This window comes from Colletes gigas, unplaced genomic scaffold, assembly GCF_013123115.1.
Source record: "Colletes gigas isolate AHSC1104 unplaced genomic scaffold, ASM1312311v1 Colletes_gigas_Sc00009, whole genome shotgun sequence".
Lineage (NCBI taxonomy): Eukaryota > Metazoa > Arthropoda > Insecta > Hymenoptera > Colletidae > Colletes > Colletes gigas.
The window spans coordinates 9,569,007-9,582,980 of NW_025106638.1; the positions used below are offsets into that span (position 1 = coordinate 9,569,007).

At 37.0% G+C, this 13,974-nt stretch overlaps 1 protein-coding gene across 1 annotated transcript; it reads left to right on the top strand.

Moving 5' to 3' along the window:
* Positions 1-1,534: 1,534 nt before the first annotated feature.
* LOC122397184 (centrosomal protein of 162 kDa) lies at positions 1,535-13,722 on the top strand. Its single transcript, XM_043396158.1, has 6 exons — positions 1,535-1,671; positions 1,855-2,124; positions 2,195-2,294; positions 2,360-5,814; positions 5,949-6,110; positions 12,272-13,722. Exons 1-6 carry the CDS (start codon positions 1,633-1,635, stop codon positions 12,494-12,496), a joined length of 4,251 nt encoding a protein of 1,416 aa, XP_043252093.1. The 5' UTR covers positions 1,535-1,632; the 3' UTR covers positions 12,497-13,722.
* The last annotated feature ends 252 nt before the right edge of the window (positions 13,723-13,974 follow it).

Below are 13,974 nucleotides of genomic sequence, written 5' to 3' on the forward strand. Positions count from 1 at the left end.
TTGAATAGTTTAGGAGTTATTAGTTTAGTCCTGAACTCTCATATACAGAGTGTTCGGCCACCCCGGATGAAATTTTAATGGGAGATTCTAGAGGCCAAACTAAGACGAAAATCAAGAATACCAATTTGTTGTCTGATGCTTCGTTAAAAAGTTATTAACGTTTTGAGTTCCGCCTGTAAAACGGTCTATGAACAGCTGCGCATGCGCGATAGTGATTCTCACTCAGAAGACTGTAAGTCTGTCGACACGTCACTGAGTAGAGTTTCTCATGCTGAGTGAGATCCACTATCGCGCGCGCACGAAGTTCTGCGCAGATTGCCTTTTTACAGGCGCAACTTTAAACGTTAATAACTATTTAACGAAGCCTCAATCAACAAATTGGTATTCTTCATATTCGTCTTATTTTGTCCCCTAGAATCTGTCATTAAATTTTTTGTTTCACTTATAACACTTATCTTTGTCTCTTATTTATGACAGTAGAAGACTATTCCAAATATGGTTTATATACGCCATTTATACTCGATAACAGCTATATATCGTATCGACACGATTGAAAATGAAGGTTTAGAGTGAATCGAGCGTTTCAAAGGAAACTACATGTGTTTAAATTAATTTAGCACAATTTCTCTCTCATTACGTACCAGGTGGCGAAAATATCGCGTTCACGTTCCTATCAAACAGACAAAATTATTCGTCGAAATGGAAAAATTTCAAATAATTCTGAAAAAATTATTTTTAGTTGCGGGAGTCAATTACAATCATTTTCGGTGAATAGACATATCCCAAAAATCCTACTCAGTTTCAAGAAAAAAATTCAGGAATGTGGACAAATTTTTCGTCGAAATGGAAAAATTTCAAATAATTCCGAAAAAATTAGTTTCAGTAAAACGGTAATCTATGAACAGCTGCGCACGCGCGATAGTGATCCTCACTCGGAAGACTGTAAGTCTGTCGATACGTCACTGAGTAGAGTTTCTCATGCTGAGTGAGATCCACTATCGCGCGCGCACGAAGTTCTGCGCAGATTGCCTTTTTACAGGCGCAACTTTAAACGTTAATAACTATTTAACGAAGCCTCCATCAACAAATTAGTATTCTTGATTTTCGACATATTTTGACCTCTAGAATCTCTCATTAAAATTTTTCAACACCTTGTATAATAATTGAATTTATGCAAAATGCTTATTGTTTCTTTTCATTTGTTACATCATTATGAAACACAAATTTTATTTTTCGTTCTTATCGCGTACTAAGTGTATCCGTTATCCCTGCGTTTATTATTTTCAAATGAAAAATGTTCTTCGCGAATAAAAAGTTGCAATCTTAACAAAATATTAATATCCCTATATCGATAAGTTAGTTAATACATCGTGATTGCAGAAGTGAGAAATATTTTTCCGTTTATTCTTGCCAGTTGTCATGTTTGCGATTTATAAATTTTTGTACGAGGGTTCCAGAAATCATTGTACGTTACTGGGATAGGTGAGGTCGCTAGTGTCGCTGCAAAGCGACCATCGAGCGAATTAAATCTAACAAACAAACAAAAAGTACGGCAGGTGTCAAAACGACTCTGAAAAAATGATCGATCAATCTGATTTAATTGCACAAAAGTATTGTCAATAAGAAATCCGAATGTCTTCGAACTCAAAAAAGTCTCCTCGCTCCGAAAATGTGAGTTACATTAACCTGTACGTTTTTATAAAGTGCATTACACACTCTCGCATATCGTCGATTATTTTCAATTAAATTCAAGTTTGTACATAGAATTTTTTTTAACCGAAGTGTAAAAAGACATTCACAAGTTTTATTTCTCCCTAAGAAGTCCGGTTTCATACATGTTTCATTTATATACAGCTAATATCAACCGAAGATGATACCTTCAGCTCTTCTATAAGTCTCAGCATAGGTGAGAATTCAGTTAGAATAAAAGAGAAACCCAAAGTGGACAAAGAAATCGAGCCAAATGGGAGAACTAAAAAGGATAAATGGTGGCTAAAGAAGCCAGAAACCAGGCTCGAAATATCCAACGTTCCGATGGAAGGGAAGATGAAACAATCTCCGTCTCCGTCACCGGACGTTAGTTCTTCGATGAAAGAATTTCTTGAAAAGGAGAAAATGTGCAAAGTAATTATATTTCTGTCGCAGATAGGAATTACGCGAATTTGAATAAATATGTGTTCTTTACTTTACGCAGGCCATGCATAAAAATGAAATCGAAATCAAAGACAAAGACGACACCTTGTGCGACATTTTGGCTTCCGCAGCATTCGATAAATATCCCTCTGATTTTGAAAGTAAGTATTTCTGTATTCAATTTTGTCAAGTACGAACAGGTTGAGAACTTTATTTATACGCTTAGATGCGACTGACGACGACATAGGAAGTATCTTAGAAGAAATGAGCAAGATCGCTGGTGCTCTCAGTCCAAGTTCAGCTCCGGATCGTACAAAATCTAGGAACTCGACTAAAAATCCAACGGAAGAAGAGAAATCGGTGGAAGAGCTGTTGGAGGAAGCGGAGAAACTTGTTAGAAAGAATAGCAGTAGTTTGTCCAAGAGCGGATCAAAATCTGACACTTTAGTACCTGAGAATATTCCAGACGACGTAGAAAATCTCGACAGAGTTAGGCAATTAGAAGCGGATATCTTTCAATTGATAGAAGAGGAAGTGCACAAGGAAACGGAGAAGATCAAAAAGAGCCCAAAGAATGAAAAGAAACGGAACAACAGTCCCGGATTTGAGGTTATATATGAAAACGTAAATAGCTTGAAAGCACCGAAAACATTGGAGCTTCAACGAAGAAAGTTCGAAGAACAGAAAGTGGAGGTATCGAGCAGTTCTGATTTGGACGATCCAATCGACAGACATTCCAAATCCGAAGAGTTGAAGAGTACTAAAAAGATAGAATCGGACAAGGAGAATCTGCAGAAGGAGATAATCGACGTAGATAAGGATTTTTTCGAAGATTTATTAAACAGATCCAAAGAACGAACTGACGGTGGGATATCAGGTAGCTCAAGCTTCGGACAAGAGGATTTTTCCCATTTTTTAAAACTTTTGCAAGGTCAGACTGATAAAATAGAACAGGACTCAAATGAGTTCAATTCTGGAAACGCGTTTTTTTCCAAATCAATGAACGAAAGAGCATCTATCGTTGAAGGAGAATCCGCGAACGATATGAGCCCCGAATTTCCTGAGAAAGAAATTTCCGATATATTAGAGAAAGAACTACCGCAAACAGATTCTAGAATGGTCGAAGAAAATCTTAAACAATCTCAGAATGTTAGTAGTAGCGATAAAAATGAATTGAAAGAGCAGTTATCTCTGAAACAAGTAAACGTATCGAAGGATGGTAGGAAATTAGTTAATACCAAGGAAGAGCTGTACACAGTTGGTCTAACGCCAAGATTAGAATTATTTGCAGACGCAATCCCGAAATTATTGGCTGAGAGGACAATAGAGAATGCAACGCAACAAATCAAAGAAGCTTCAGAAAATGTCAAAACGAACATACGTAAAGCAACATCCAGTTCCGAGATTAAAAGTAGCATCAATGCAAATACTCAACGTAGCAATTTAGAACGAAAATACAACTACGCAGCTAGCACTTCGGGTGCTAAACAACAGAAGAAAGAAACGAAGTTTTCCAAGTCTAAAAGTTACGATCAGATTTGCAAGCCACATTTTAGAACTTCCGTAGAAAACGTAAGGGCATCTAAAGCTTCAGATACTGGAAAAAGATCAACGATATTAAAGCCAAAGTTGCAGCCTACGATCAAACCGATTACAAAAATCTCTCCTACGACCAGATCATCTCCGAAGCCAAAAAAGGATATTAAGACTGGTTCTACCCCTACTTTGTCTTCCACGTACAAAGGGTACAGAGTGAAGTCACCGGACAGCCATGTAAAATCCATGATGGCTGGTGGCGATAACAAACAGAATCTAACGAAGCAAAATTGGGAAATATTATGTCGTCAACAAAGACATGAAAATACTCTTTTGAAACAGCGGTTAGAATCTGAGATAAAAATGTATAAAAACCAAGTAGATAACATGCGGATATCTTTTGAGGAAGAATTGTTCGCACTGAAGAAGCAGAACATAATTTTGAAGGCGAAGGTAGACGAGTATTCGTTGAATGAGAAACGTCCAGAGTCCCAACCTAAAAAGGACACGAAGCTTCTGCTTTTGGAGAAGGAGCTGGAGAAACAAGAGAACTTGATTTGTGCTTACGAGACGGAGAACAAAAAGTTGCTGCAAGATGCGAAACGTATGCAAGAGGAAATGAAGAAGCTGCAGAAGCAAAAGAGTACTGCGTTGGAATCGAATAAAATGCAAGAGCTTGCGGATAAAGTCAAGGATCTCGAAGAAGAAGCTCTGAAACTTAAGTTAGAAGTTTCCCAGCTCAGAGAGAAGAATGCTGATTGTGCGCTGAAGAACGAAGACTTGTATCAGCAGAATGGTTTGTTGAACGATGAATTAAATATGTTCAAGGATCAACTGAGAACGAAGAATGACTTCATCACTAATCGATTGCAAGCCATGACTTCAGCGGAATTGGAATTGAAGAAACAAGTGGAGGATCTGACCGTGAAATTGAGTTCTAAGACCGAGCAGCTGCGAATAGTGAAACTGGAGTTCGACAAACTTCAGCAAAATGTGCTTCCGTTGGAGAAGGAATTGCTGGAGCTTCGAGTCAAAGAAGGCGCACTCTATGATAAGCTACGGGTAGCTAAAAGCCACGTAGAACGTGAGAAACAGTTGACGCAGAAGCTTAAAGACCAAGTGATTTTAGGCAGCAAGAAAATCACTGATTTGAACAGACAAGTGCGCGAAATGGAAAGGATACTCAAAAGAAAGAATCCCGACTCTGTGTCTGCTCTTATATTGACTGCGAATTCTGAGCAAGACAAAATTGGCGCAGAGAAGCTCAGGTTGTTGGAGGAGCGAATCGCAAGTCTAGAGAATGAAATTAAGGCGAAGGATGATTTAGCGCAGACGAAGTTAGAGGAATTCCAGAAAAAGTTTGCTGATATGAAGGAGAAATACATTACTCAGATAATGGAGCTGGAGGAGAAACTGTTGGAAGTGAATATAAAGGATCGCAAAGTGTGCAACGATATGTTCACTCAAACATTGTCGAAACCTGTGGAGAACAAGAGCGTAGAGACTGTTAGGAAGGAAGAAAGAGCTGGATCATTCGAGAAAGAAAAACCGCTGATTAAAGTTGGCGCAAAGACTCAGAGTTCCAAGGAAGACGCTCATCTTTTGGCCACGATAAGAGGATTGAAATTGGAATTGACGAACAAGGATAAAACTGTGTTAAAGATTACCAAAGAGTTTCAGGAATTGCAGAAAACGAATAAAAGATTACAGAAGGAGAGGGAGAAACTGTTGAACGACAGAAGGTCTATCAAGACGATAGATTTTGAGAAGAATCGAGGTATGGTGTCCTCCGATTCCAAGCTGCTGAGCTTGAGATCTACGGAAGGGAACGATCAGAATTCAAACTTTTACCAGAACGGTCACATGTCTGATACGAACACACAGCGACTGTCTGCCTCTGTGCAAAAGCTGTACGACCCTTTACAGTATACAGAAAATGGGGACAATAATCTTGTGAAGAGATTAACCGATGAGAATGATATTTTGAAGGAAGAATTGAACAAGATGAACAAGGACTTCATGGCGTTGAAGAATAAAAGGCTGCACGATTTGAATCTCTTGCAAGAGGAACACGAACGCGAGATGGCCAGCTTGCTGAAGGAGTACAGTGTTAAACTCGGAGACTCTAAAGTGGTAAAGTTGCAGGTTCGTAGTATTACGTGCAGTATTGACTGTTATCTTTCATTTGCGTATTCGATTCCTTTGTTACTAAATGCTTGCACGTAGTACGTCTGTTTCTAGATGTACAATCACATAGGTTGTTACTTTTGTGTCGACAGGGCCAGATAAACACTCAGGTGGCTGTAATATCGCACTTGAAACAGCAAATTGAGAAGTTAAGGGATTACAAGGAGCAAGTGGTCGTTCTGAAGGTGGAACGTGAACATTTGGAAAACAAAGTGAAAACGTTGAATGAGAAAATCAAATACCTGTCGACTCCGGTATGTACAGAAGAATGCATGCTTTGTAGTGTCGTCTTGACTCGTTGCTGGATAAAATGTAATTAAATTGAAGGTTAATTGCTTGCAGCAGGTATAATTGATCAATTGCCAATTGAAATTGCAATTAACAATTGCATAGTTAAGACAAAATCGTTAGATGTAGTGTGTGCAATCTTTTAATAGTATTTGCACGAAACATGCGCTTTCTGTGCGGATTATTTTGTACGCAGCGAACGTCTTATACACGAAAGATACGTTTAAAACATAATATAAACAATTATCGTATGCTAAAGCTTCCTTTTTTTAACTAACGTAAAACGAGGATTTACAAAATTAAAATTAGCTATAATTTTCAAGAGTTTTGTAGTTGTAACTAATGATTTCTAAATGTTAATGATACCACGCGAAAGGGACTAGAAAAGAATTATAATCAATGGAAAAAATAGAAAAATAACATTTATTTAACACCTTACCGACCGGTAGCGGTTGATTAATCGGCTATCGGTCGGTAAGCGTTGGTCGGTAAAACAGTTGATTAATACGCTATCGGTCGGTAAGCGTTGGCCGGTAAAGAAGTCGATTAATAGGCTATCGGTCGGTAATGTGTTAAGATAAAGTCGACAATTCCAAAAATTATTTTAATTAACATGTTGATTACGTTAACAAAGTGTTTCAATGTCCAAATCTAGAGGTTAAGTAGATGAAGCAATAAGGTCCTGCATGACGTATCAATTTGTCAACAAATTGGTCATTAGAGAATTATTCAGTTACATAACTAAACTGCGTCCTTCCGAAGGAAAGAAATTGTCAATTCTCGTTGAACACTACGAGGTAGCATTTCTACTTGTTAGCAAGATCATACATGAAATATTAAATGACGTTCCTAAACTTAATCATTAGAACATAAAATTGACTATAATTCAGGAACATAAGCAAAGTAAATCATACCTTTGTATGAACTTTTTTTTATTTTTCGGTGTTAAATTTATCCATAAAGCTTTGCTTATTAAAATATTTGCAAGTTTGTACAAATTTGTGTATTTTATAAAGCGGTTCTCAATTTAAAAAGAAGATCTATTGGCAAATCGTGTCAAATAGTGTTACATAAAAGGTCAGGATCATGTTTCATCAGATGCTGCATATTAATGAAGTAGAAAGTACTCTGAGCCAATACTTAACACTTTACCGACCGGTAGCGGTTGATTAATCGGCTATCGGTCGGTAAGCGTTGGTCGGTAAAGAAGTTGGTTAATACGCTATCGGTCGGTAAGTGTTGGTCGGTAAAGAAGTCGATTAATAGGCTATCGGTCGGTAATGTGTTAACATGAAGTATAATGATAAATGAAATATTGCAATGGTGCATAACTATAGCACCACTATAATTTTCAAGAGTTTCGTAGTTGTAACTAATGATTTCTAAATGTTAATGATACCACGTGAAAGGGACTAGAAAGGAATTATAATCAATGGAAAAAATAGAAAAATAACATTTATTTAACACTTTACCGACCGATAAAACAGTTGATTAATAGGCTATCGGTCGGTAAGCGTTGGCCGGTAAAACAGTCGATTAATAGGCTATCGGTCGGTAAAGTGTTAAGAACACGTAAGAAACGAATTTCTCAACGAAACCAACCTCTTCAAAATCTAAGACCAACACAGTAACACTAATGACCACGATGTGATGTGACGTAAAACCTTACATAAAAAAAAAAAAACAATTATATTATTAAGAACATCGAATAAATTATCAATGAAACGATTTCTGTTAAAAGAGGTAAATATGGACAAAATAACCCCCAATTTGCAATCATAAATAATGAAAAGGCTTTTTTTTTAAATGATCAAATTTTTGGCAGGTTTGGGTTTCGGCATCTAAAATTTTAATAATTATTTTAGAGATTCAAAGAAATTATGAAAGCACAATTATTTACGGGAAATATAAATAATGAATGAAGTGGAAAGTGGAATAAATTGCAAAATAATGAATAAAGTGGAAAGCGAAAAAAGAATTATAGATCATTGAATTGGAACGATAACTTAAATTGGAAATAAACGTATGAAATACAATAGTTCGATGATATTTAGTAGATAAAAATTGATATCGGTATTGTATGTAAAAAACATTGCCAGAAGTACTTATTAATAATCATAGAGAGCAATGAAATGAAATAGAAGATAACGGTGCATACATTCTGTGGATTGCATGTGCAATTATACTATAACTTGCGAAACAAAAAGCAATGCGTCAAACTCGAAGAAATAATTGTTACATTTCGTTCTGTTCTCCTTCAGATGATAATTCCTCACTAAAGTAATCATTGAACGTATGGAAATTTGGTGTCGAACAAACTCGAAGAACCACGATATTGTTACAACATGTGAACAACAATCTACAACACGTTGGTCAATTTTGCAGTCGCAAGTATGTCCAACAATTGATAAAAAAGAGTCCACTATTATTTCTGTCGATTAATATGCGAACAAAATATTTTAAACAGTTGACGTGGTCTGAATACCTTTACGTTTTAAATAGAATACTATTATTGGGATTCAAATCGATATGACTTTTATGAACTTGGGACTTAACGAACATAGAAGGCGTTCCTATTTGAAGTTTAAAAATGCTATGGTTTTTGAAATGGTCCGCATAATATATTATAACTTCTTTTATTTGATAAGATCCGGATGAATACAAGCAGAGATTATTAATATATTTGCCCTAGAATTTTCATAATGACTATTTTATTGAAGAATTATCATCTAAAGACGAACAGAACGAAATATAACAATTACTTCTGCGTTCAATAGATCACTTTTTGTTCGATAAATAAATTATAGTACATATAATTACGAGCATATTTTCTCAAATATGTAGATCATTATCTATCATTTTCATATATCGTTTTGTATGATTGTTAATTAATATTTCTGATAAAGCTTTTTCTTGCACGATACAAATCACTTACTACTGCATCAATGTATCATTTACTACTTTTATTTATTGATTCGACTTGTATCTTCGTAGTTTCAAGAGTAATTTTCAGCCTCTCTTCTAATAGTGCCTTTTTTAAATAACTTTTGTAACTTATAAGAATATCAATTTGCTGATGGAGGCTTCGTTGAAAAGTTATTAACGTTTCAAGTTTCACTAATATACTTAATTAATATTTCTGATAAAGCTTTCTTTTGCACGATACAAATCACTTACTACTGTATCAATGTATCATTTACTACTTTTATTTACAAAATAACGTTTGAATTTTTGAAGTTACGATCATTTTGAGATTGTAAAACAGCCTTTATCATTGAATTTTGCCCTCATGACCTGCTTGACATATATCTTTTGCATAGATTTTGTGTCTTTTTTTTTTTATTTTATTTTATTTGGCGAACAAAGTTTTAATTTTAATGGGAGATTCTAGAGGTGAAAATAAGACGAAAATTAAGAATATCAATTTGCTGATTGAGGCTTCGTTAAAAAGTTATTAACGTTTAACACTAGAAAGACTGAAACTTAGTATATAACTATATTGCCCAAAAACAGTCAAAATGACTGCATCGTGAAAGAATAATTAATGTGTAAAGAAATTTGTTTAAAATTAATTTTTAATATTATGGTATAATATTATGAATTGAGGGCGCAGAAATAAAATAAACAACTTGTTAGAACAAGTATCACTGCATAAAGATTCGAATAACAAGTACTACTTTAGCTTATTGAGAAACTGTAATTTATCAATAGGTCTGGGTTAGATCTGGGTTAGGTCTGGATTAGATCTGAGTTAGGTCTCGGTTAGGTCTGGGTTAGATCTGGATTAGATCTGGGTTAGGTCTGGATTAGATCTGGATTAGATCTGGGTTAGGTCTGGATTAGATCTGGGTTAGGTCTGGGTTAGGTCTGGGTTAGGTCTGGATTAGGTCTGGGTTAGGTCTGGATTAGATCTGAGTTTGGTCTGGGTTAGGTCTGGATTAGATCTGGGTTAGGTCTGGATTAGATCTGGATTAGATCTCGGTTAGGTCTGGGTTAGGTCTGGGTTAGGTCTGGATTAGATCTGAGTTAGGTCTGGGTTAGGTCTGGATTAGATCTGAGTTAGGTCTGGGTTAGGTCTGGGTTAGGTCTGGATTAGATCTGAGTTAGGTCTGGGTTAGGTCTGGATTAGATCTGAGTTAGGTCTGGGTTAGGTCTGGATTAGATCTGGGTTAGGTCTGGATTAGATCTGGATTAGATCTGGGTTAGGTCTGGGTTAGGTCTGGATTAGATCTGAGTTAGGTCTGGGTTAGGTCTGGGTTAGGTCTGAGTTAGGTCTGGGTTAGGTCTGGATTAGATCTGAGTTAGGTCTGGGTTAGGTCTGGATTAGATCTGGGTTAGGTCTGGATTAGATCTGGATTAGATCTGGGTTAGGTCTGGATTAGATCTGGGTTAGGTCTGGGTTAGGTCTCATTTACACTGTTGTTGTATTTTGTAATTCCCAAGTGTATGATATCTGTTTGGTTTGGACTTGAAAGAATGTCGAGTGAGACTTGACGAAGGTGCTCCTGAGATCAAAATTGATGTCGAATCACACTCGACATAGGAGTGCAAAGGGTTAAGATAATTTGGATTATTAACTAATCCAGACCTAACCCAGATCTAATTCAGATCTAATCCAGACCTAACCCAGAGCTAACTCAGATCTAATCCAGACCTAACCCAGACCTATCTCAGATCTAATCCAGACCTAACCCAGACCTAACCCAGACCTAAACCAGACCTAACCCAGATCTAATTCAGATCTAATCCAGACCTAACCCAGACCTAACCCAGACCTAACCCAGACCTAAACCAGACCTAACCCAGATCTAATTCAGATCTAATCCAGACCTAACCCAGACCTATCTCAGATCTAATCCAGACCTAACCCAGACCTAACCCAGACCTAAACCAGACCTAACCCAGATCTAATTCAGATCTAATCCAGACCTAACCCAGACCTAACCCAGACCTAACCCAGACCTAAACCAGACCTAACCCAGATCTAATTCAGATCTAATCCAGACCTAACCCAGAGCTAACTCAGATCTAATCCATACCTAACCCAGACCTAACTCAGATCTAATCCAGACCTAACCCAGACCTAACCCAGAGCTAACTCAGATCTAATCCAGACCTAACCCAGACCTAACCCAGACCTAACCCAGACATAACCCAGACCTAACCCAGACCTAACCCAGACCCTAGATCTGGGTTAGGTCTGGGTTAGTTCTGGATTAGATCTGAGTTAGATCTGAGTTAGGTCTGGGTTAGGTCTGGGTTAGGTCTGGAATAAGTCTGAATTAAGTCTGGGTTAGGTCTGGATTAGGTCTGAATTAAGTCTGAGTTAGGTCTGGGTTAGGTCTGGGTTAGGTCTGGGTTAGGTCTGGAATAAGTCTGAATTAAGTCTGGGTTAGGTCTGGGTTAGGTCTAGGTTATGTCTCGGTTAGGTCTGGATTAGATCTGGGTTAGGTCTGGGTTAGGTAAGCCCAAATCGACAATTTATCATGTTCTTGTATGTTATCATGTGTTGGTAATCGAAAAAAAATGAAAACTGTTATTTCAATAGAGAGTCGATCTGGTCATATAAGAAATTTACTCAATTCAATAATAAGAGTCATTTGATTATTTAAAATTTCCCAAGCAGTCAAAATGACTGCTTTTTTGGGCAATATAGGTATAACATATATATATACCGGAAATGAAGGAGGGGAAAGGTAACTACAATTATTAATAAACGCATTTATATGTTGTACAAAAAGTCACAAAATTCTAAGAAATTGTGTCATTATATACATAATTGTTTTTCTAATTGAAATTATAAAGCAGTCAAAATGACTTCCTTGGGCAATCTAGTGTTAAAGTTCCACTATCGCACACACGCAGCTTTCCACAAATCACCGTTCTACAAGCGGAACTTTAAACGTTAATAACTTTAAAACAAAGCATCAATCAACGAATTGGTATACTTGATTTTCGTCTTATTTTGGCCTCTAGAATCTCCCATTATAATCTTTCCCAGAGGTGGCTCTCAGTTCACCAATTGCTATTTGTATCAGTGTATTCAGTTGATATTTGACTTTTCAATTGTAATTGAAATTTTGATTTGATTCTTCGATTTCTAACAATTTCTCCATCTTCGTTTTAGAGCACGGAACAATTACAGTTACTGCAGGACAAGATCACGCTTCTTCAGCAACGACACGAAAGCCGGGAAATGACACTGCAGTCCTTGGTGCGCGATTTGCTTCGAAATCGAACGCAGTGTAAAGACTGTAAAAACGAGAAGGGTAAAAATCGACAGTTATGCTACTTCCGGCAAGAGCTTGATCATATTCTCGGGATGCTTCAAGAGATCGCCAATGTTCACTGATTCCGTGAACACACGGCAGACACAGGCGCGAAGTGGTGCTCGCGAAATGTGAAGAATGTCCACAGGGTGCAATAGAGCGTCTCGAACGGGAGAACATTCGATTCGTTATCGGGCATTGTGATAATTCGTATGATCGAATGTACCGGAGCGTCGCGTAAGTTTTCATTAGGGGAAGTAACTGTTAGGCACACGTTATACATATAAACGTTATTCGAGCGCACAGCCGAAGAGCTTGGCCGATGTCTTTTATCGACACTTCTACAGATGCCGAACGTTTAGCTGTTCGAGATCGCTTTTACGACACTTTTAGACGTTATCGCCATACGAAATGAACAAACCAGTGAAATCATATCGATCCTGAGAAAAATCGCGTCTAACGATCGACTGGGATCACTGCCAAAGATATTAACGATATATTTAATAAATGCCGGGGTTACCATTTTATCGTAACTTCCCGTCGACATTCCTTCTTGCCAGTGTGCGCGCGAAGCGCATAGTCTACGTCCATATTCGGTGTAATAAGAATGTAATAATCGACTATCAAATGGACATAGAAATATTTTGATCTATATTTACTGAAAGCAAACTTTTTATTTATCTAACGACGTAGAATTAATTATTAAACCGGACTGCTTCCGAATCGGAACTAGTTTTAGCATCGTACTAATCGTTGAGACGTCGTACACGTCGTACGAATATAGCGGAAGTGCCATCAAAACGAGATATATCTTCCAAAGTCGCGTAGAACTTAGTTTTTTACATGAGGCTTTTCCATATCACGCTGTACAGAAGCGTTACCCATGACTCATCCCTCAATAATCGTATTTATTTCTTATTTATATTCGCATAATCTTCGCCATCAACGAAGCCATTTATATAATACTATCGACTTGTCCAGTTGTATCGTATATTCATTACACTTTAGAGACACTCATTATGTCACGTTATGTGTTATCGGGGAGAGTTTGAAACTGCATGCAACCACGATAAACGAACCACGCCCATATCGCACAAATCGAACGTGTTGTAAACGTAACTATGTTGAATGTACTCGTTACAGAGCGATCGCAGTTATAGAGCAGTTGTTTGCTTTCAGGTTGTAATTATTTTAATCGAATCATTGTAATCACACGAACGGAAAGTGTAGTTACCTCTTTAAGACTGGATGTACGTCAAAATCATCACTCTCTTTTTTTTATAATTAATTTTAAGCGGAGTCGTCGTAATGTACAAACCACAAGATTATAACTTTAATAAATTAATTTTCTTCTCTTTACCATTTCATTTCTGCCAATTATTCTAGCGGTACATTGATTATTATCATTATTTATTTTTAAACGGGCCTTAGACGTTTATTATATGTACAATGAATATAAAGGGTGTTCGTCCTGGGAAAAATTTCAATGGGTGATTCCAGAGGTAAAAATAAGACGAAAATCAAGAACATCAATTTCTTGACCGAGGCTTCGTTAAATAGT

Excerpts from the sequence above, each read along its gene's own strand:
- LOC122397184 (XM_043396158.1), top strand. The coding sequence starts at position 1,633 with ATGTCTTCGAACTCAAAAAAGTCTCCTCGCTCCGAAAAT. Across the intron at positions 1,672-1,854 it reads AGTCTCCTCGCTCCGAAAAT|CTAATATCAACCGAAGATGA; the intron begins GTGAGTTACATT and ends ATTTATATACAG. Across the intron at positions 6,111-12,271 it reads TCAAATACCTGTCGACTCCG|AGCACGGAACAATTACAGTT; the intron begins GTATGTACAGAA and ends TCTTCGTTTTAG.